General features: G+C 35.0%; 3 protein-coding genes across 4 annotated transcripts; 1 reads left to right on the top strand and 2 right to left on the bottom strand.

Annotated features, from left to right (window-relative positions):
• Positions 1-5,564: 5,564 nt before the first annotated feature.
• On the top strand, positions 5,565-7,056 carry LOC130976543 (probable long-chain-alcohol O-fatty-acyltransferase 5). The gene is made up of 2 exons (XM_057901430.1): positions 5,565-6,444; positions 6,601-7,056. Exons 1-2 carry the CDS (start codon positions 5,593-5,595, stop codon positions 6,841-6,843), a joined length of 1,095 nt encoding a protein of 364 aa, XP_057757413.1. The 5' UTR covers positions 5,565-5,592; the 3' UTR covers positions 6,844-7,056.
• Positions 7,057-8,130: 1,074 nt separating this feature from the next.
• LOC130976545 (BAG family molecular chaperone regulator 5, mitochondrial) lies at positions 8,131-9,473 on the bottom strand. Its single transcript, XM_057901431.1, has one exon. The coding sequence runs from the start codon at positions 8,755-8,757 to the stop codon at positions 8,200-8,202; it is 558 nt and encodes a 185-aa protein (XP_057757414.1). The 5' UTR covers positions 8,758-9,473; the 3' UTR covers positions 8,131-8,199.
• Positions 9,474-10,032: 559 nt separating this feature from the next.
• On the bottom strand, positions 10,033-14,257 carry LOC130976846 (fumarylacetoacetase). 2 transcript variants are annotated; one of them, XR_009084779.1, is made up of 15 exons: positions 13,969-14,257; positions 13,471-13,549; positions 13,214-13,272; positions 12,994-13,118; positions 12,832-12,906; positions 12,410-12,485; positions 12,122-12,221; positions 11,973-12,032; positions 11,733-11,803; positions 11,546-11,608; positions 11,342-11,406; positions 11,018-11,114; positions 10,762-10,887; positions 10,350-10,479; positions 10,033-10,226 (listed from the first exon to the last, which is right to left on the bottom strand). XR_009084779.1 is itself a non-coding variant. In XM_057901782.1 (14 exons), the coding sequence occupies exons 1-14, from the start codon at positions 14,170-14,172 to the stop codon at positions 10,417-10,419; spliced, it is 1,263 nt and encodes a 420-aa protein (XP_057757765.1). In that variant the 5' UTR covers positions 14,173-14,257; the 3' UTR covers positions 10,254-10,416. The 2 variants fall into 2 exon arrangements, 1 of the variants encoding a protein (XP_057757765.1); XM_057901782.1 differs by lacking the exon at positions 10,033-10,226 and having other exon boundaries at positions 10,254-10,479.
• Between the last annotated feature and the right edge of the window lie 7,168 nt (positions 14,258-21,425).

The following is a 21,425-nucleotide window of genomic DNA, read 5'->3' as shown; positions in this document are numbered from 1 at the left end:
AGCAGTAGAGCATGCAGCAGAAATACGGAGATCGGTTCGGTATTTGGGAGTGAGCAATGGCAATATGTAAGAAGGATCTCTTCGTTTTGATCTCTTCGTTACATTGTTATACTCCTTGCAATTGAAATAAATTTTGTGATCTTAGCCGTTGTGATTTTTACTAATGTCAATCTTAGTACATGTACTATCTAAATATCTTATTAGATATAGCAAATTCTCTTCTCTATATAAGGATCTAATTAAATAAGAAGCTAATTTATTTTTTTATTTCAATGCAGCCCCAAACATATATCACCAACGTAAAAAGTGCAAATGTATGGACCACTCGCAAATTAACTTTTTCATACTAAGCATAATATGTATTTGTGTGGACTTGGCATTTATACATATATTTTTTTCCCTCTAATTTTGGTTAACTTAATTGTGACTTGATGGCTAAAAGATTGAAAGTCTCAATGTTTATTCTTAAGCTTTTGAATATCACAAATTGTATTTCAGGGTCAGCAGACAATACACTAAAATTTTGGGATTTAGAATCCTTTGAAATGATTGGATCTACTAGACAAGAGGTTTCTCATTTAGTGTCGTGTGAGTCATGGTGTTAGCAATAGCAATTATTGGTGGGTTTGGATTCTGCAGTTTCTCTCTTTTAAATGTTCTTATTGTGCATTATTTTCTTTTTTCAGGTTCACCCCATGATGTACAAGCACACATATAGTGGAGGTCATGGTTCTCTATGAATTTTGGTAGATATTTTTGCTTAGTGTTTCATTTATAGTTCCTTTTCGACATGTTGATTTTACTAAAGTTATTTGAGATCTGATTTCTAACAACCAGAACTTACTAACAATAGAAATGGGTACGTTACCAGACAGCAAAGCTTCAAAGGCTTCTCCATAGTGCAATATGAAGACAAGATCCATGGGTGTGAAGAATTCCACTAAGAAAACTACTAGAAGGAATCACAAATAAGTGGTAATTTGTTTTCCCAATTAATTTACTGATAGTTGTCATTTACTTATGAGATTTTTGTTGGTTTGTTCGGTATTTTTTTGGTTTGTTCTTTTGTCATTTAGTTATTTCAGCAGGATTCAAGCTATGAACAAGAAGATTTACCTTAAGTTACCAAGAATAAACCACCAGTTTCTTCCTTCAAATTGCTAAAGAACAATGAAACCTTCATCTTTTCGTTTTGTGGATGACTGCTGTTATAATATACATATAATTCAGACATTTATCTATTTATTTTTTAAAGATATGTTCTTTAACTACTTTGCTATTGATTTTATATTGTTTATTGTTTCTAATATTGCTTATGGTTGTTCTGTTATTCTGTTTTGCTATGCTATCATATACATAAATATTGAGAATTTACTATTAGCTATTAAGTGACGACTAATTATAAAAAATTATAATAAATAATAAATAATCTTATTTCATTGATATTCTTATATAAATAACACTCATTATTGGTTCCTCTCTAAAAGAAGGTGGTCAAGATGATAAATATGTATCTTCATGCTTTTCTTGCTAAGACATTTAGCTTCTTTCTTTAATTTTTTTTCCAGGTAAAAAAGAAGGTGGAACTCTTGGAGTCCAGGATCTGGCATATTTTCTTGCAACAGCCAACTTTATGGGATCTCCAAGCTCCCATTTAGATCTGTGGTAATCTAACTTCTTACAATCCCTGATTCTACTGCTTTCTTTATTAATAACAGGTGAATATATACACTTTTGTGCATCCCTTACTCTATTGCTTTCTTTGTTGCAATTCCTTTTGTTTCGGTCTTCTTCCTTTCTTTTTGGAGTTGGCATTTGATTGATGGGTTATTGCGTTTATTTTTTATTTTTATTTTTTTTAATAGTGGTTTTATATTGTTTTAATTTGAGAGTGACATTGCTATTATATTTTTCAATATATTTTTTAAGCATATTTTAAAATCTTGATTTTCATTTCATATAACTTCTCTTTAATCTTATTTTACCAATACATTATAGACTAAGATTCTTAATACCCCTCCTTTTGAAACTCCATTTTTCTTTTGTTATCTTTTTCTTAGGCTTTAGTATGAGATTGGGTTCTATTTTGATGTGAAGTATTTCGAGCACATCGCTTGATAGTAAATTTGATGATGTTGATAAGTTCCTTTCTGCATTCACATGGATTGATGAGAATGAACATTAAACCTATATCTACATTAATTTGAATAAACAAGTAACTGAGTAAGTTTCCATAAGATTCCTTAGTGGTGTCACTTTGTGTATGTTCTATTATGTTGTCATTAATTATTCATTTTAATTATGCCTGTCTAAATATTTTATATCTGATTTGGTTAGTAAGCATGGTTCCAAGACTTTAAATATCCTCATGAAGGAACCGTATATCATTCTAGATTATCAAGGGGAAAAAAAGAAGAAAAATTGCTTTCTTTAGTGTGCATGCAAGAAATCTTTTGATATCTCATTCATACATAAGCAAGATTCTACTTTTTAAGGAGGAAAAGAAAACAGAACGAAGAACAAATAAAACACAGAATTTGACCGTCTTTAGTTTCTTTTTCCTCACTTGAGAGCAGATGCTTGAAACAGGACATAGTTGAACTTATTAATAAAATTAACAGATCCTCCATTACCATTCAGTTTATTAATAAGATTTGAAGAATTACAAATGGGACACTATTTTATGTGTGGGTGACTTCGTTCTGGTTTGTTTCCTTTTTAGATTAATGATATGTATCAATTGCTTCGCAACATTAGTATTTGATATTCTTCTTTCAGTGGTTATGTTTTAGTTCGATGAGGTGGATTTGACTGGCACAAAGTTTGAATATTTATGGTTTGGAGTGAACATTTATGATTTGTTGAGATGGTGATTTGTCTCTTTATCTTGAAAAATTTATATGTTTGGCAAATATATGCATTTAAACCATTTTACAATTTTTCTTTCGAAATCCTCTGTTCCTATAGAATTAAGATAGTTCTTTCTTAGACTCTTTCATTTATGAGAATATATTATTCTACATAATGAGAGTTTAGAGATCAACTATTTTGCATTGCGTGCATTGTGCATCCTGTTTTCTAGAAAAATAACTATTTATATTTCTTAAATGATTTAGGGCTATGAAGTTCTCAAAAAACTTGCTTATGTGACTGATAAATTTGATAGAAAATTCCTTGAGCAATTACGTGAGTAAGAAGATTCAGTATTTCGTTATACTTAATGTTCTATGCTCTTTTTTTTCCTTTGTACTTAGTGTTCAATGCTTTTTTTCTTTTTCATTTTCGTTGATGTGCCTTCTCCTGTTTAGTTGCTTTTCAAAGAGTTGGATACTTATTTGTCTATATATTATGACTTAAGTTTTTTTCTTTTTGAGGGATATAATTTTGCTTTAACATATTGGGTTGCCATTGTTTAATTGAGTTCTTTGTTTATTACAGAGAATTCTGCACCACAATTCCTAATGATTTTAGATTCAGAAAAATTAAGCTCTCTCTCCCATATAGTTTTTTTATCCACTTAGTCATTTATCAATTTATTCTATGGTTGAAATCATAATTGTGAATTTCTGACACCTAATAGTGGATTTTGTACACTTTATTCTCCAATTGGTTTCCTTTTATATTAATGGTATGTATCAATTGCTTCGCAACATTAGTGTTTGCTATTCTTCTTTCAGTTGTTATGTTTTAGTTGGATGAGGTGGATCTGACTGGTGCAAAGTTTGAATATTTATGGTTTGGAGTGCATATTTATTTTTTTAAAAAAAAAAAAACATGAAGCTTTTTATCTTTTGCTGCTTTAGCTTTCATTATTGTATATTCATGCTCTAACTACACAAGCTATATCTTTTCCAGCTAATTTTTGTTGAGATAGTGAATTGTCTCTTATCTTGAAAAATTAATGTTTGGCAAATATATGCATTTAAACCATTTTTTCAATTTTTCTTTTGAAAGCCTCTGTTCCTATAGAATTAAGATAATTCTTTCTTAGACTCTTCTATTTATGTGAACCTATTATTCTACATAATGAGAGTTTAGAGATCAGCCATTTTGCATTGCGTGTAATGTGCATCCTGTTCTCTAAAAAAATAGCTATTCATATTTCTTAAATGACTTAATTATGAAGTTTTCAAAAAACTTGCTTATGTGATATATAATATTCTGTGCTCTTTTGAATGTCTATAATTGTATTTTTTTAATTATCATTATTATTTTGACTGCTGCTCTATTAATGTATATTTATAATTTTATATGACTTTTGTGGTATTATGTGATATATGAAGTTGGTGACAGTGCCATTGCAATGTTAGGTGATCTTAATAGTAGGAAATGGCTCTTCCTCTCTGATGTGTGTTATTATCTATGAGACGATGACTATTAACAAGCTTTAGGGGTCAAACATATGAGTCTATATTTGTCGAAGCATGTTTTTACACACAAGACAACTTTATGTTGCTCTTTCAAGAGTAAAAATCAAAATCAAGATTAAGGGTATTAGTTTAGAATAATCATTCAAGGCAAAAGATATAAATGTTGTTCGTAGACAAATTTAGTTGATTATGTATAATTTTAAATTTTATTTAATATGTAATTTTAGATATTTATATTCTTCTATAAGTTTGTTACTTCTTTGTAGAAATTATTTTTGGATACTTATTCACTTTAGTTTACAATTTTTCTATCATGTATTTATTGTAATTAAACGATAATCTTAATCTTAATTTATATGTTTTTACAATTTTTTTAAAAGTAAAATTAGATCATTTTATTCTTATGATTTAATTTAAAATAAAAAATTTATATTTAATTAGTTATTCTAACAATAGCTTAATATTAACTGATTTTTATTAAACTTAGTATATTTATGCATCGCTTAATGTTATCGATTTTAGAGACAACATGGTGAGGCGTGCATAAAGAGCATGAACACTAGGAGATTATCACAGGGCTGAACTAATTCTAAAAGTAGAGTGATGATATTAAATTTTTCTTTTTTTAATTGATTTGAATACTAAATTCTAAATAATAGTTGAAAGACTTATTTTTTAAAAGTATATTTTTTATATATAAATTGATCATTCTATTGTTAAAAATATAAAAAATAAAAAAATAATTTACATCACTATAATTTTTTTATATTTAATAATAGAATTCAGGTTATACAAATTTTGAAACTAAATACTTGGAGTTTAAAAGCAAGAATAAATTGGCTGAGAATAATATAAAATACATTTAAAATACATTTAAAGAGAATATAAGATCTTAGTATTTTTTTTTAATTTTTAATAATCTATTTATTATTATAAAATTATGTAAATCAAATCATTATAAAAAATAATTTATGTATTATAAAAATTAATTATATATATATGTATTAGTTAATAATATTTTATTATTTAAATTAATTAAATACTAATTTTTTACCTTTCAGTTTTAATTAACATATATAATATATCTAATATTTTTTTATTATTTTTGTGCCATTCCCGTGCATCGCACGGGTGAATGCACTAGTATATTTGACAAGAGCGAGCAAGTTAATAAGTTGATATAGGAGAATTTATAATTAAGGGCAAATAAAGTTGATTTTTGATGAGGCATTTGATGGAAGGAGAAGCGTTGAACTTGATAATGGTATGGACAACAGCGGCAGCAACAGTATGCTACTGCCGTGCGATCGGAAACTTCATCCCAAAGGGAGGGTCTTCAAGATTCGCCGCCATATTCCCCGCCATAGTGATCCTCCTCCTCCTCCCTCTCCGACTCACCTCCGTCCACCTCGGTGGCCCCACAGCCTTCATCCTCTCCTGGCTCACCACCTTCAAGCTCCTCCTCTTCTCCTTCGGAAAGGGTCCCCTCCACCACCTCCTCCCCCTCCGCCAGTTCGTCCCCCTCTCCCTCCTCCCTATCAAATTACAAAACTACCCTCCTGAAATTCAAAGACCATCCCTCAACTACGCTTTCCCCACAGCGATTGTGGTGTTAGCCACTCTCATCCCTCTCTATACTGCCAAACAGAGTCTTCATCCAAAGTTCGTGTTGTTCTTGTACAGTCTCCACATGTACATTGGTCTCGAGTTCATCTTCTTCGTCTTCTCCTTCTTCACACGGAAGCTTCTCGGTGTTCAGCTGGAGCCGCAGTTCGACCAGCCTTACTTGTCCACGTCGTTGCAGGATTTCTGGGGGAGAAGGTGGAACATCGTGGTCCACAAAGTCTTGCAGCCCACGGTGTACCAGCCCGTCGTGACTGCCGCCACCCGTCTCCTTGGAACGAGGTGGGCCCCGCTCCCCGCAATACTCGCCACTTTTGCGGTGTCTGCCGCCATGCACGAGCTCGTGTTCTATTACATCAAGCGTGAGAGGCGCGGCGCGTGGGAACCGTGGGAGCCATCGTGGGATGCCATTTGTTTCTTTATGCTTCACGGGACTTGTTTGGCTTTTGAGGTTCATTTCTTCCTAAAAAATAATAATAATTTATCTGTCTATATTCTTTATTGATATTATTATATTCATAAAGGTATACGTGTAAAAAATTAAAATATTGGCAGTTTAGAATTTCTGTTTTTCTAAACTCGTTCTGGTTGATTATGTTACTTACAGGTGGCAGTGAAGAAGTGGCTGAGGGCGAGGGGGAGCAAGTGGCGTCTGCCGGGAATGGTGTCGTGGATTCTGACAGTGGCGTTTGTGTACGAGACAGCGTTGCGGCTGTTTTTTCCGGCGCTGGCAAGGTGCCGGGTTTATGAAAAGGCCACGAGGGAGCTGAATGCGGTGATGGAGTTTGGGAAGGAAGTTTATGGCGTTTTGAGGTTTGCTTGTTTTCACGTGACTAGAAATGAAGAATGAGATTTGGGAGAACCCTTCAGTTCCTACTTAGTACATTTGTTTGATTGGAAACTCGAGCGTATTTTGGACATGCAGTTGAGGATCTGCATAGATTTTATTGAATTTATCGGAGGAATCATTTTAGATCCTTCAATTCGTTGTCTCTAATTTTAGATTTTGTTCAAGACATTTGTTAAAAAAATTCACAAATGCAATAAAACCTTTTTTTTGTTAGTTTTTTTTTTTACTGTTTTATCAATAAATGTCCTGAAAATACAATTTAAAAATCAAAAGATAAAAACTTTGGTGATGTATTCTCACTGACACACAATGCACACACAATCAGGCTGCTACTTAACATATCCTTATGCTGACACTCAAAGTTGACTCATGACAGAGTTAGTAAACAATTAAAAACAACATCCCACTTTAACAAGAGCATGCAAGTATTTATTCAAATCAAATATCCATGGCAATCCATAGATGATAGCGTTGACAACTATGAGTATTGTGCAAACCAAGACAGATTTGTGCTGCCAGAGACTTTATGAGAGCAAGTGCGAGTTTAATATCAGTATCAGGCAACCGTCTCCAAATGAATGCATCCCCACTTTTCGATGCCCTCATATGGATCTTAAATTCAGTCTTACCTTAAACTGTTTCCCCAAATTTATATACTAGCTTCTGAAACTGGTATATAGATACCTAAAAGAATAACTTGGTAACTCTGGTTAATCTGGAGGCAAAGAAGAATGCAATGGGGGTCCAAGTAGAAGCGGTGTTGGTGATAATGGTGGTGGTTATGGCTTCCCCTGCACTGAGTTGCATGCCTTCAGATGGTATGGGGTGCAAGGACTGCATAGTGAACCAGATGAGAAGTTCATGTCCCTCATGCACCCCAATCCTGCACTGCATGGCTCGGTGCTTGTGGGATGGGGGTTCAAGGCCCTATTGCATCAGCAAGTGTGACTGCAACAAAGGCGGCTACCCTACACTCTCTGACTGCAAGAGATGCATGTTCAAGTGCAAGTGCAACTGCCTCAATTAGCACCACCATCACCTCTTACTACTCCACACCTAATCACCTACACTACTAGATCTAAAGGTACTATAACATGTGAGAAAATAAAAGTTTCTTCACACTTAAATCGTGACAGTGCCAAATCCAATAGTTGAAGGATGCTGTACTTTGTGAACTATAACATCATATATTGTGTATTAATTTCATCAAATGCTATCTTAGTAGTATTTTAACAGATCTATACATGCTATTCATTTCACCATATAACACTTGCTAATTAAAGTACATTATAGAGAATAAAATATTCATACACAAGCAACAAAGTAACTTATACATGTTGAAGGGGGCAATTGAAATCAGGGTTCACGAAGGAACCTTTGAAGGCAGCGGAACCCTAAATATTGGGCGCAGAACTTATCCATATCATCGCCACCTCTCTCCCTGCAAACACTCTCCTCCATGTCTTCAATCACCTGGTCCCAATTCCTCACCAAAACGTCGTCGTAACTGTTCCACCAACCCGATTCATCGAACTTGCACTCGGACACGGAGTCCAGGATCTCCTGGAGGCTCACGATCCGGCGTGTTATCTTCCGGCGAGCTTCCCTGACCGTTGGATCGAATCCGGGGACAGAATCGAGAGTGAGGAGGAGGGACATGAGGGACTCGTTGATGGCGAGCTTCTGAAGTGGGTTGGTGCGGACGGCGTCCACGGTTTCTTGCCTCTGGATGAGGCGCTGGAGGCGGTCGGCCTCGGAATCGACGGTGGAGATCTTGCGGTAGAGGGTGCGGATGCGGTGGGCGCGGAAGGCGGATTGGATGGTAAGAGCGGGGTTGGAGATTTTGGATTCGGGAGGGGCAGAATGGTCATTATGGTGGGAAACGGCGGTGGTGGATCTGGAAGAATGGTTCATTGGAGTGAGTGCTTGAGAGTCAGGGATTGCAGACAGCAACAGTCGCAGACAGAAAGTTTGTAGGTGACTGTTTCTGTGTGCGCAAAAGAGTGAGAAGGAAAATTATTATAAATAAATAAATAAATAAATATTTTATTTTATTTTTTAGAGTCTTTTTTTTTTTGGGTTCATAACACTCAACTCACACACATATTATATGGATTCATAGACCAACGGTCATGCCACTTGAACAAGCCTTGCAGTGCTGACTGTTGGTTCTTGATTGAATGGTGTTAGCGCGTAAATGCTTTAATTCTCATGCTCCTTTTTCACTTTTTAAAGGAATGGGCTTCGTTTATTTTCCTCAGGCGTAAAGGGCTCTTATGGCTCTGTGATCTCATCAAGTCTCAAGTCTTTGCTCTATAGTAAGGTTTCAGACTCAGTTTCAAGCTATAGTAGCAGCTGAATGAAGTTAACGCTGCTCGATCTTTTATTTTTAATAGGAAATGATGTGCTGAAGAGTTAGGGGTGGCAAAACGGTCTAATCCCAGCTGATCCGCCGAATTTGCTAAGAAAGACAGGTAGATTAGAATTTAAAATCCGCCGAATAAAAAATTTATCAAATTTGTGAGTTTTGGCGGAATAAAAAATTTATCAAATTTGTGAGTTTTGGCGGAGGCAGTGGACCGGGCCAAATTTTTTTTTTTAATAAATAAAAGAGTTATGACTATTATAAAATTAATAATTATATAATGTTTTTGTAACTAATAATTATATAATTTTTAAATATTTTTTTTTATTTTTTTTAATTATTATATTTATTTATTTTATTTTATAATTTTATATATATTCAAATTATGTAATTTATTTTTTAAAATAAAAATAATTCTATTGACAAATATCATTTTAAATAATTTTATTGAAATTAAAAATCTAAAAAAATATTAAAAAATTATATTATAATCTAAATATTTTTTATTTATATTTAATTTTTTAATTTTTTTATTAATTTTAATAAATTTTATTTTTTAAATAAAAAAAAAATCAAGCAAGCTAATTCCAAGACCCACCATAAAACGGAGCAAGCTAACATTTTGAACCCACATTAAGGAATTAACTAAAAACTACCAGCGACTAGTAGGGCTACATGCGACGAAGACCATTGTAGTGTTTTTTTTTTTTTTTTTTGTTAACAAAGCCCATTGTAGTTACTATAACCTATTCAAGATAAATTTTTTATAAAAAGTAAAATTGAGTGAAGAAGGAAATTGTTTACCAAATTTCTAAAGAACATGTGCAATGCACATTTTTTTCCCTTGATAATTTTCATTTTGTAAAAAAACAATTTTCATTTTTTATTAAAAATTACAATACACCATGGTATTATTCCATTTACAATAGACACGAGCCTTGAGGGGTTGGCGTGCAGCCCTCTAGTAGCACAATATGAGATGAAGTCATAAGGTCCGCTGTTGCAAAATGAATCACATCTACAGACCACAGTATGGACCGGAAGATAAAAGATTAGGACTAGTTTTATTATATTGAAGAAATGTGTATACTTATTTCATCACACATCAATTCACTTGATAATGGAAAACCAGGCTGCATACCAGATTTGGATCTTCAACAGTTCAACTACTCTTAGCTGCAGAAAAGCATGCAACAACAATGGCGTCCTCAGGGAGCTGATGGAATTATCCTGCCGGAGCACTTGCCGAACCCAATTGTGTAACCATCTCCCTGCAAAGCAACCAAAAATTTTAGCTTATTCTCTATGCAAACTCCATTTTACAAAATAAAAGCAGAGACATGATAGAGGATCATCAGAATTTATTATTTTTTGTGGGATAAATTATGTTGTTGGATTATTAAACTAAAAAAATTGAGTTGATGGCTAAGGACTTGTTCGGGTGAACAAGCACTAAGTGATAGCCAAGAAGAGAGAGAGAGAGAGAGAGAGAGAGAGAGAGAGAGAGAAATCGAAAATAAGTAGAACACTTTAATTGATAGTAAGTTTGTAACCTTGCAATATCCAGTGAAGGTGACTTCATCTCCATCTTCAAGAAATTTCCGATCTACCCCATTCAATGACAGTGTGTTTTGTCCATTCCAGGTTAACTCCAGCAAGCATCCACGGGACTCTTGCTCCTGCAATAAAGAACACCCATTTTAACTGAATCTCCTCACACAAATGTCAAGGAACAATTACTCAAAAGATTGAAGAAGACCCCGCAGTGAGGAATCAAAACTCGAGACTACATAAGATATTAAGTCTTACAGGACCACTAATTGTCCCAGTTCCAAGGAGATCTCCTGGTCTCAGATTGCAACCGTTGATGGTATGGTGAGCAAGCTGTTGAGTCAATGTCCAATATCTGCAGAGTAAGAGGGCTACATATGTGAATATATACACTATGTATGAGAGACGTGTTATTTGCACTAATTATTTCATGGATGAACTTTCACAGGTCAGCATAAGCATTTGTCATGTAGTAAGCCTAATTGTGCGTTGAGGTAAAATGACAGGTATAAAAATTACAGTTGGGAAACAAGCTAAATAAATGTGCTGAATTATTGACGCTAATTGGAAAGAAACTCTTACAAGTGCTTGAGATTACTCCGTGTCACCACACTTGGCTTCTCATGCTCAGCTGGTTTAATGTGAACCTTGCGGAAGGAGACAATTATGTGATTTAGAATAATAATATAAAAGGTTTATCACCTAAGAAAACCATCAATTTCAATCTGAATGTTAAAAGGAAGGAATACTATTCAAGCACATGGATATAAAAGTGCTCTGAAATACCTCAAGTGCAACATCATAGTTTTTGGATACTTTTTCAGTCAAATATGGAAGTGGAGGAGGATCCTGCATTTCACACACAACAGATTAGATAGTATGCCATGGTTATCATTATATGATGAATATTAGAAGTGAGAGGCCCAAAATACAGTTCCTAAAGTGTTAATATCCAAAGGAAGAAACCATTCACCTGTTTTGGGGCTTCACACGCAAAAGGTTCTAATGCTTCTAGGGTCACAATCCAAGGTGATATTGTTGTGCCTACACAATGTTTGATGATCAAAGACCGTAACGGAAGGTTAACACTACAATAGCAGCTATAAACCAAAAGTTTTCCTTCTAGAAAAAATAACGCATGCAAGATGCTACTCCCATTTTTCCCCAGTTGGTCTTTAAGAATATGAAATAGTAATTAGTTGAAGCTTCATACCGAAATTCTTGCCAAGAAAAGGGCCAAGAGGAATATATTCCCATGCCTGAATATCCCGAGCTGCAAAATATAATTTAGTAAGCTGCCAGCACATTGTTGTCAACTATACGGCAAATTGACATCAAAAAGAGATTGAATTGGATATTTACCACTCCAGTCATTCATTAGAACAACACCAAAGATATGATCTGCTGCGTTGTTGATATCCACAGGTTTCCCCAAATCATTTCCAGGTCCAACAATAGTAGCCTGTAAGAAAACTAAGAATTTTACTAGAAGAGAAAAGTAATGCAGAAGAACCTTGACAGCTCAATTAAAAGGGAAGAATCAAATGGATGAATATCTAATCCAGAGTTTTATATCTTCAAAACAACAACATATACATGTATTTAGATCATAAAATGGCAAAAGAATATCCACAAAGAAAAAAGGCTAACCATTTCCAACTCAAAATCTAGCTTTCGAGAAGGACCAAAGTAAGGTGGAGATCCAGGTGTTGGATGAGCTTGACCTCTGGAATTACCACAAAGTGGCATACATTGTGAGATAGGGTGCAGAGCAATTAGAACATTGTATGAACTAAAATTAGCCGAAGCTTAGTTTTTTCATTTAAATTTTCTCAATCTTCATGTAATATACACTTGAGAATTACTCTTAAAGCATTTGACATAAAGTTATATTAGCCTACTTATATTTAGGTGCATGACAAAGCTTCCTATGTTAACCAACACAACTTGGATGGAGCAAAATTTGATAACTTCAAAAACATAAGACCGACAAAATGCAGATATCTTAAAAAGTAGCTTAAGCACATTGACTTGGAATAGAACAAGTTAGAATTAGCAACAGAACTTCTAACCTTGGTCGAACAATATCAGTTCCAGATATAACAACAGAAGATGCTCGTCCATGATAGGCAACGGGTAGGTGATACCTGCAAAAGAAGTTTCACATTCTTCCATTACAAACAATTTTTTCTCTTAGCTGATTTGTAAAAGGCTTCCATTTCAAATGAACATACCAATTTTCTAGGACAGGATTCTGTGACCCGCGAAATATGAGGCCACAATTTTTAGTGTGATGCAAAGATGAAAAGAAGTCAGTGTAGTCTCCAATCTGAACAGGAAGAAGCAATTCCACACGGCTCTGAAAATGTATACATCAACAAATCAAAACCATTGTAAGAAGTGTCAAACACAAAGTAATAAAATAACCAAAACAAGAATCACAATGTGTCATACCATAGGCACAAGTGATTTCTCCCTCAAAGTAGCATTGTCCCTCAAGGTTGGCTCAGTTGCTATATATAACAAAAAGAAAATAGATTTGTTTTTCAGCACAAAAAAAAAAGACCCTAACTCACAATTTTGACATGAGAATCAGCTATTTAAAAGACACATCAACCTCTTCCATTAAAAAATGCTGTAATATACAAACAAAGAGTGAATAAAAATAAAGCAAGTAAAAGAAAAGAACAAATTGAGGTTGTAACTTGTACCTGAAAGGAGCTTTTGAAGAGTAGCGCGAGCTTCCTTCCACGCTGGCCTTCCAAGGGATACAAACTTATTTAGATTAGGCTGTTTCAATTACAAACACAACATGGGAACCAATTAGTAGTTAGTAGTTACAGAGGTTCCAAAACTACGCCTTGTTCAAAAAAATTTTTCAATTGAAAAAAAAAAGGAAAAATCTTCGGAAGAATATGGGGTCAAAACTCAAAAGAGTTCACCTAATTAACAGGTACATACATTGCTTGCGTTTCTTCCGGTTTCACAGCAAAGCAAAAAGCTCATAAATTACGATATCTTAGCCCCAAAAAATGGGAGCACCTTTAGTGCTAGTATCGATATCCGAAAGGAGTACAACTAATTAGCTCAGTTAAACAATAACCGAACCACTTGAACTAAACCAAACTTGAGATTTCAGTGAAAGTAAGCTTCAATTTCAGATTTCTGCTGTTTTGGAGAGAGAGAGAGAGAGAGAGAGTTGTGTTAACCTGGTGGAAGCAATCAGAGTTGTTGAGGAGAGGACCATTGAAGAGAGCAGCAGAAGCGATTTCAGAGAGGTCAAGGACGTAGTCGCCTATGGCTACGCCGGGTCGAGGTGAAGAACCTGGTTGGGGCTTGAAGACACCGTAAGGTAGGTTCTGTATGGGGAAATGAGAGTCAGGGTGAACTTCAATGAACGATTTCAGAGCCATGAGTGAGTAGAGCAGGGTGTGAAAAAGATGAAGCTTTCGTAATCCCTATTTCCTAGTCAACAATGAGAAGGAAGGTTTGGTTTATGCGATTTTAATTTTATACACACGTAAGATTTAAGAAGAAGATGAAAATGATGATGCGAAGAATGAGAGTACACGTAAGGAACGTGATTTGAGACCCGGGTTACTTGGACCGGCAAATGTTAATTTAGTGGATTTGAGAGATGATTAGATGCGTCTATAGTCTATCTACCACCCTTCACTACGCACATTGTGCAATCATCATTTTTCAATGACTTACATCATATCAGTCAATATTCAATAAACTATTAGAGTATAGCCGTGTAGTTAATTTATTTGAAAAAATTTTAAGTGTAACACTATATTTTTAATAATTAAAATTAACAATTAAAATGATTGAAATATTAATGGCCTGAATATATTTAAATATTTTTTAATCTATTTTATTATAGTAATGTGTATATATATATATATATAGGTAATTTACTAAAAAAATATATATTGTTTAAAAAAATAATTTATTAAACATATGAGTGATTAAAAAGATAAATATATAAAATGTAAAATAGTTAATATCTTTTAATATTTTAAATAATATTAATTTACACTTTTATTATTTAGTTAGTAATATTTAAAATACATCTTAACTAAATATATAAAAAAATCTAATAATATGTGTTTTAAATATTATAATTAAAAATATCAAAATTTATTTATATCCGATTCAATTCTTGTTTACATTTATTTATGTCCTTTAGTTTGGGCCTGGTCCATATAAAATATTAACAACCGTGCTACGTTACCAATAAGTAATCTGCCAATATCTGCCAAAAGGTTATTGGGCTGCTAGACAAAACCCATTTATTTAAAAAAATACATTTTAAATTAACCTAGTTAATTCTAATACCACTTGTTTACCCCTCTAATCTTACTGTAACCATTTTTTCACTTCTTCTAACAGTAGAGACACACCCCCACTCCCCATCTCCACTTGCAGCACCGCATAGCACGCCGGATTGCTGTCTTCACCGGCCGCATTCGTCAACGGAGTCAACGCCGTCGGGAAACCAATTGCCGCCACTAACCAGTTGCCGCCACTAACGCCGCCGGGAAACCAGTTGCATGTTGCCGTCGTGGAGACGCATCCACAGGTGAAACCTTCATCTCAACTCGTTTGCCGCTGCATCACCCTCCCAGTGCACCGTCGTGGATGTGTCTTCTGCCACAGGTTATAAGAATGTGTCTTTTTCGTGTTTTCATGTAATGTGTCTTCTATGTTCCTGCCTAATTTCATCGTGACATCTTCGGAGTTGTCTCACCATGGATGTGTCTTACATTGGAGGTGGTTATCATAGTCCTGTGATGTTAACAGGTTTTCTTTTTCAGAGTTGTGTCTTATGTTTGGATATGGCTTTGTTGACCACAAATGTGTCTTCCATAGTTTTCTCGGATGTGTCTAGGTACATATGGATGTGTCTATTACCATGCGTGTGTTATAAGAATGTGTTTTTTTTTTTGTGTTTGCATGTAATCGCAGATGTGTCTTATCGAAGATGGTTGAGGAGAAGAGGGTTGCGTGACACCTTCAAAGACTCACGTTGCAGTTCTCTTCTATAGAAATGGTGGTTGGTCCACTTGACTTCAATGGAGACTCACCTTGTACCACTGACGTCACACTTCTATTCAAGGGGCCTAGTGGTGCAACAATGTGGGATCAGAGTGACAGATTCAATCACCGTATAAGGGTAATGATGGCGTGTCAGTGACCTCAACAATTCGATGAAGGAGAAGCTGGATCCGGGTGTAGGCGCAATCACCGTCGATGGAACAAATAGCGGCGTCCCAGTGAGATGAAAAGCAACCCGACGGAGACGCAATCAGCGAGAAGAATGAGAATTAGGTTTGCTTGATGGTGTGCCATGCTGAGTTCGTAATTGGCGTGAAAGTCTCTTGTTAGGTTAGTACGTTATCACTCATTACTAATTCAAATTGCATGGACCCACTAAATCCCTAATTGACATAACAAATTATATTTAATTAATTAATTTTAATTAGTGTTGGTAATAGTTGGCAGATACAACTCTTGGTACCCTATACTTTTCCAAATATTAAATATATCAAACTGCCGGATTAATCGTGTTCCTTTTTTCAGCAGGAGAGATCTCTTTTTTCACATAAAGAGAGTCTCACTAGAACGTTTGGTTCTTATCCAACAGAAAATCTTCAATAATTTACTCTTCATACAATCATCGCCACAATCGTTCCATACCTGATCACATTCACAAAATACTTCGATTAGGATTCTTATTTTCAGGATGTGTTTTTGAAACAACAAAAAGATATTGAAAATGACTACCTACGGGCTGGAGTCTATAGAAGGAAAATTGATCAACTTCAACAAAGGAGGAGAGTTTGGATATAAAGCTGATTGCATAAATCTGGTGGAAAAAATCATCACAAAAAAGGAAATAAGCTTCAAAATGTGCAAGAATACTCTGTTAGGGATGTGGGAAAACCCACAAGGAGTTGCAGTCACAGATATAGGGAGAAAAAAATTGCTGTTCAGTTTTAAGGATATCAAAAAAGGGTTACAAATTATTCAGAATGACCCATGGAACATCAGAGGCAATTTAATCAATTTGCAGCTATGGTCTGAAAGAGAATCGGTCTTTGATGTTATCCATAACTACATGGAATTTTGGATTCAAGTTCACGGGCTTCCTTTGGATTACATGAATAAGAAAATAGCTACCAAGGTGGGAAATATAATGGAAATTGTTGCTGAGGTTGAAAATCTGTTGGTGGATGGCATACTCAGAAGGTCGTTTTTACGGATTAAAGTGGGTAGAGATATAACAAAGGCGCTGCCAACTGAATTTTGCTTATTCAGAGAGAAAATGCCTAAGACATGGGTATTTTTTGCACAAGAAGAAGAATTGTAGTAAACTTACTGCCATGGCATGCTGGGATCCGACAAAGCCAAAATATTCAGCTGGTTTGGGGATGAATCCCGTTCATCCTTTATCAGCCATGGAGGAAGGTAGTTCATGGAAGAGTGGCTGGAGAAATGAAGGAGAAGTTGACCTAGTGCGTGAGCAACAACACAGTAAGAAGGAGAGTGTTGAAAAGTAAGAAACAGAAGAGAGCACAGTTAAGGTTGAACAGTGTCCACAACAGGGATTAGGAGAGGAAGGTTTCTTGGAAAATAAAATGATGAGAGAGATAGAGATGGTGGAAGTTAGAGTGCAGACAGATAATGTATAGGAAATACCTGATTTTCAGGGATATGAGGAGGAACAGAGGGAAGTAGGGGTAGCCTATCAACTGAAAAATCTAGAATAGTTGAGAAATGAGCAAGCAACATAGGTTGTAAATAAACAAAATCAGGAAGAAAATATTGTAAGAGAAGTTTGGAGGGGCAGCAAGGTTGGGTCAAGTTATGCTGATAGGCCCAACAAGATCGAGGCTTATGCTGAAAATGGAGGGAGAAAAGAATATAGGGCTACAAACCAGCCCAAAGGGAAAGAGGTTGTTATAAAAGGATATGGGCTAAAAAGGAGTCAGGAGGATAGTGTGAACATGCCACAACAAAATCTAAGAGAGTTTAGAGGCCAAGATACCGAAAAGAAGAATGAGAAGGGTAAAGTTGAAGCCCAAATTAAATATAATATTCCAGAACACACAACAACTGGGGAAGCTCTCAAAATAATAATGGGGGGAGAATTACAAACTAAAGAGCTCAGCAACCAAAGGATAGCTGGAAAAGGAAAGGAGTTTATCAGTGCTGAGGTTCAACCTGAGTGGCACTGGAAGTATAGAGAATCAGTAAGAGAAAAAATAGGCGCTACAGATTATAAACAAAAGGAGAATCTGGGGACAGGAAAGGAGGCTGCATATTATGTGGAGCTAGCTAGTGATGAAGAAAATGGAGAGGGAACAGCTGAAGAGAATATAAAAGAGATTGCAAGATGGGAAATAGAGCTTATAAAGAACATGGACGAAGGACTGCAGCTTAAAAGGAAAAGAGAAAAAGATACTCTGAAGCTGATTATGAATGAAGAATGGAAGGAGAAAGAGACAAAAAGAGAAGATCAAGTGCCAAAGAAGCAAAAAATAGCAGAACAAATGAAAGAAAAACTAGTAAAGTACTTAGAAGAAGGAACCGATTCACTAGTTTTGGACATAATCATGGCTGAGGAGGCGGGCCTTAGCATGCTCCCAACTCAACCATGATTGTCATAAGCTGGAATTGTCGAGGGTTAACAGCCACCTCGACAATTTCAGAATTAGTGAATCTGTGTAAACAGATTAAACCGGCTGTTATCTACTTAATGGAAACTAGGGCTAAGGCTGATAAGATAGATAAGATTAGAAAAAGATTACATTTTGATGAATCATTTTATGTAGAACCCCAGAGATTGTTCGATGGTCTATGTTTACTTTGGAAATCTAATATTAAAGTTGATATTTACCAGTGGAGTAATAATTTTATTAAAACAAAAATGAAGGAAAACAATAGAGAGGAATGGACTAGTATTTTTATTTATGGAAATCCTATTTTCAAACAAAGGAGGAAGTTGTGGAGTAATTTGGCAGAGGGAAAGAGAGACCCAAATGAGCCGTTAGCTTTCATCGGGAATTCTAATGATATTTTACATCAAGAGAAAAAAGTGGGCTTACATCCTAAAGCAAGGGTAAAATTAGAGGAATTTAGTAATTTTGTATTCAAAATTGGACTTATTGATATTGAATTGAAAGGAAATAGGTTTACCTGGTTTAGCAAGCCAAGAAATAGAGTAATTATTAGAGAAAAATTAGATAGGGTTATGGTGAATTGGAGATAGAGAAAAACTTTTCAACATGCTCAGTTAAAAGCTCTGCCAGCTATAAGTTCAAATCATTGCCCTTTGATCTTGAACACAGAACCAAATGATAGAGCGAATAAGATTTTCAGGTTTGAGGCATTTTGAGCAGATCATGAGGATTGTGAAGAAGTTATTGAAAATAGTTGGACTCAACCAGGTGAAGAAGTCAGAAGTTGGAATAATTTCAAGAGGAAAAGAGAGAGATGCAGGGAGGATCTAAAGAAATGGAGTAAACAGAGATTTAAGAGTGCGGATAAAGAAATAAGCAAATTAAAGGAGCAGCTTACAATTCTACAAAATTCTGATCTTAAAGGAAATCAACAACAAAAAGAGAGGGAGATAAAGGAAAAATTTTCTCAGCTTTGGAGACAAGAGGAGAAATATTGGGGTCAAAGGTCCAGGCTTAAATGGCTGGGACGGGGAGATAAGAACACGGCATTTTTTCATGCTACAATCATTCAGAGAAGGGATAGAAATAGAGTTGAAAGGTTGAAGAACGGTTATGGGGAATGGATTCATGGAGAAACAAATATTTTAAATTTAATTGAAAATCACTTTAGGGAGCTGTTCACTACGGTGGGGAGAAGAAATTTTGAAAAGTGCATTAAAGAAATATCAAGGAAGGTTACAGATGATATGAATGAAGAACTAAACAAGGAGATAAATAAGTTAAGGACCCGTGTTTAGCATGAGAAGCTTAAAGGCCCCAGAACCAGATGGTTTAAATAGTTTATTCTATCAGAAATATTGGCATATTATTCAGGAGGATGTTTTAGCAGTGGTGCAGAATTTTTTTGAAGATGGGACAATTCTAGAAGATATTAATGAAACCACAGTGGTTCTCATACCTAAGGTGGATAATCCGAAAAATTTGAATCATCTCAAACCGATAAGTTGTTGCAAATTTATTTATAAGATAATATCTAGGATTTTAGTAATCAGGCTGAAAAGGATTTTAGATATTATTGTGTCCCCAATTCAAAGTGCTTTTGTGGGAGGGAGAATGATACAAGATAATATCGTTATTGTCCAGGAAGCATTTCATAAAATTGAAAAGAAAGGAAGAGAGGGAATGGAGGATTTAGCAATAAAATTGGACATGAATAAGGCATATGATAGGCTTGAATGGGACTTTTTGGAAGAGGTATTAAAGGCCTTTGGATTTTGTCAAAAATGGGTGAAGATGATGATGAGTTGTGTTACAGGAGCTAATTACAAGTTTAAAGTGAATGGAAAACTAACAAAAAAAATCAAACTGCAGAGGGGTTTAAGGCAAGGGGACCGCTTTCACCCTATTTGTTCATTATTGCGGCTGAAGTATTTACTATCTTGATAAATAAAATAGAGAGAATGAGATATTCCTGGTATGCAATTAGCTCCAAATGCTCCGAATTTAACCCATCTTTTGATTGCTGATGATTGTATCATTTTCTCAAAAGCTAGACAAGAGGATATATATCAACTTATTCAAATCTTAAATGCTTATACGGAAGCCTCCGGTCAAAGAATAAATTTGGATAAACCCGAAATAATATTTGGGAATCAAGTTTCTATAAATACAAGAGTACATATTGAAGAAATTCTTGGAATAGCTACTTGGGATAATCCAGAAAAATATTTGGGCCTGCCTGCGAAATGGGGAAGATCTAAGATGAAAGCTCTAGAATGGATAGAGGATAAGGCTAATAAGAAAATTCACGGATGGAAAGAGAAAATCCTTAATCAAGCTGGGAAAGAAATCCTAATTAAAGCAGTGATTCAGGCTATACCGTCATACGTTATGAATGTAGTGAAGCTGCCAAAGAGTTTTTGCAAGAGATTAGAAGGCAAAATAGCAAAATTTTGGTGGACTGGATCAAGGAAGGAGAGAGGAACACATTGGATAAGTTGGAAAAGAATGACTAATAGTAAGAAGGATGGAGGGTTAGGATTCAAAAATTTAGAGAATCAGAATATGGCATATTTGGTTAAGCATGCTTGGAGACTTGTAAAGAATCTTGAGGCAATATGGGCAAAAATTAAAAAAAATGTATTTTCCGGATGGAAATTTTTAGGAGGCAAAGGCAAAAAATGGAGACTCTTGGGTTTGGAGAAGTTTAGTGGAAGGAAAAGACTTTATTAGAAGGAATGGAAGATGGAGCATTGGAGATGGAAGTAATATTGATATATGGAAAGACAATTGGATTATTGAAGGTGGGAGTTTAAAGAATTACCGGGATAATAGGATATCAATGGTTAAAGATTTATTGGTGGAAGGGAGAGGATGGAATGAAAAGTTATTACGACAGGTGTTTCCCCCTAATATTAAAGAAAAGATCCTAAGCACACCTATAAGTCTCATCAATAAGGAAGACTGCTTCTTTTGGC

The sequence above is a fragment of the Arachis stenosperma genome, chromosome 4 (genome assembly GCF_014773155.1).
Source record: "Arachis stenosperma cultivar V10309 chromosome 4, arast.V10309.gnm1.PFL2, whole genome shotgun sequence".
In the NCBI taxonomy this organism is placed as follows: domain Eukaryota; kingdom Viridiplantae; phylum Streptophyta; class Magnoliopsida; order Fabales; family Fabaceae; genus Arachis; species Arachis stenosperma.
This window is presented reverse-complemented; position numbering and strand designations above follow the sequence as displayed.

Coding starts and splice junctions, on each gene's coding strand:
- LOC130976543 (XM_057901430.1), top strand. CDS start 5,593: ATGAGGCATTTGATGGAAGGAGAAGCGTTGAACTTGATAATGGTATGG. Junction 6,445..6,600: donor GGACTTGTTTGGCTTTTGAG/GTTCATTTCTTC, acceptor TGTTACTTACAG/GTGGCAGTGAAGAAGTGGCT.
- LOC130976545 (XM_057901431.1), bottom strand. CDS start 8,757: ATGAACCATTCTTCCAGATCCACCACCGCCGTTTCCCACCATAATGAC.
- LOC130976846 (XM_057901782.1), bottom strand. CDS start 14,172: ATGGCTCTGAAATCGTTCATTGAAGTTCACCCTGACTCTCATTTCCCC. Junction 13,273..13,470: donor TCTTCAAAAGCTCCTTTCAG/GTACAAGTTACA, acceptor TGTTATATATAG/CAACTGAGCCAACCTTGAGG. Junction 12,486..12,831: donor ACTGATATTGTTCGACCAAG/GTTAGAAGTTCT, acceptor TGGTAATTCCAG/AGGTCAAGCTCATCCAACAC.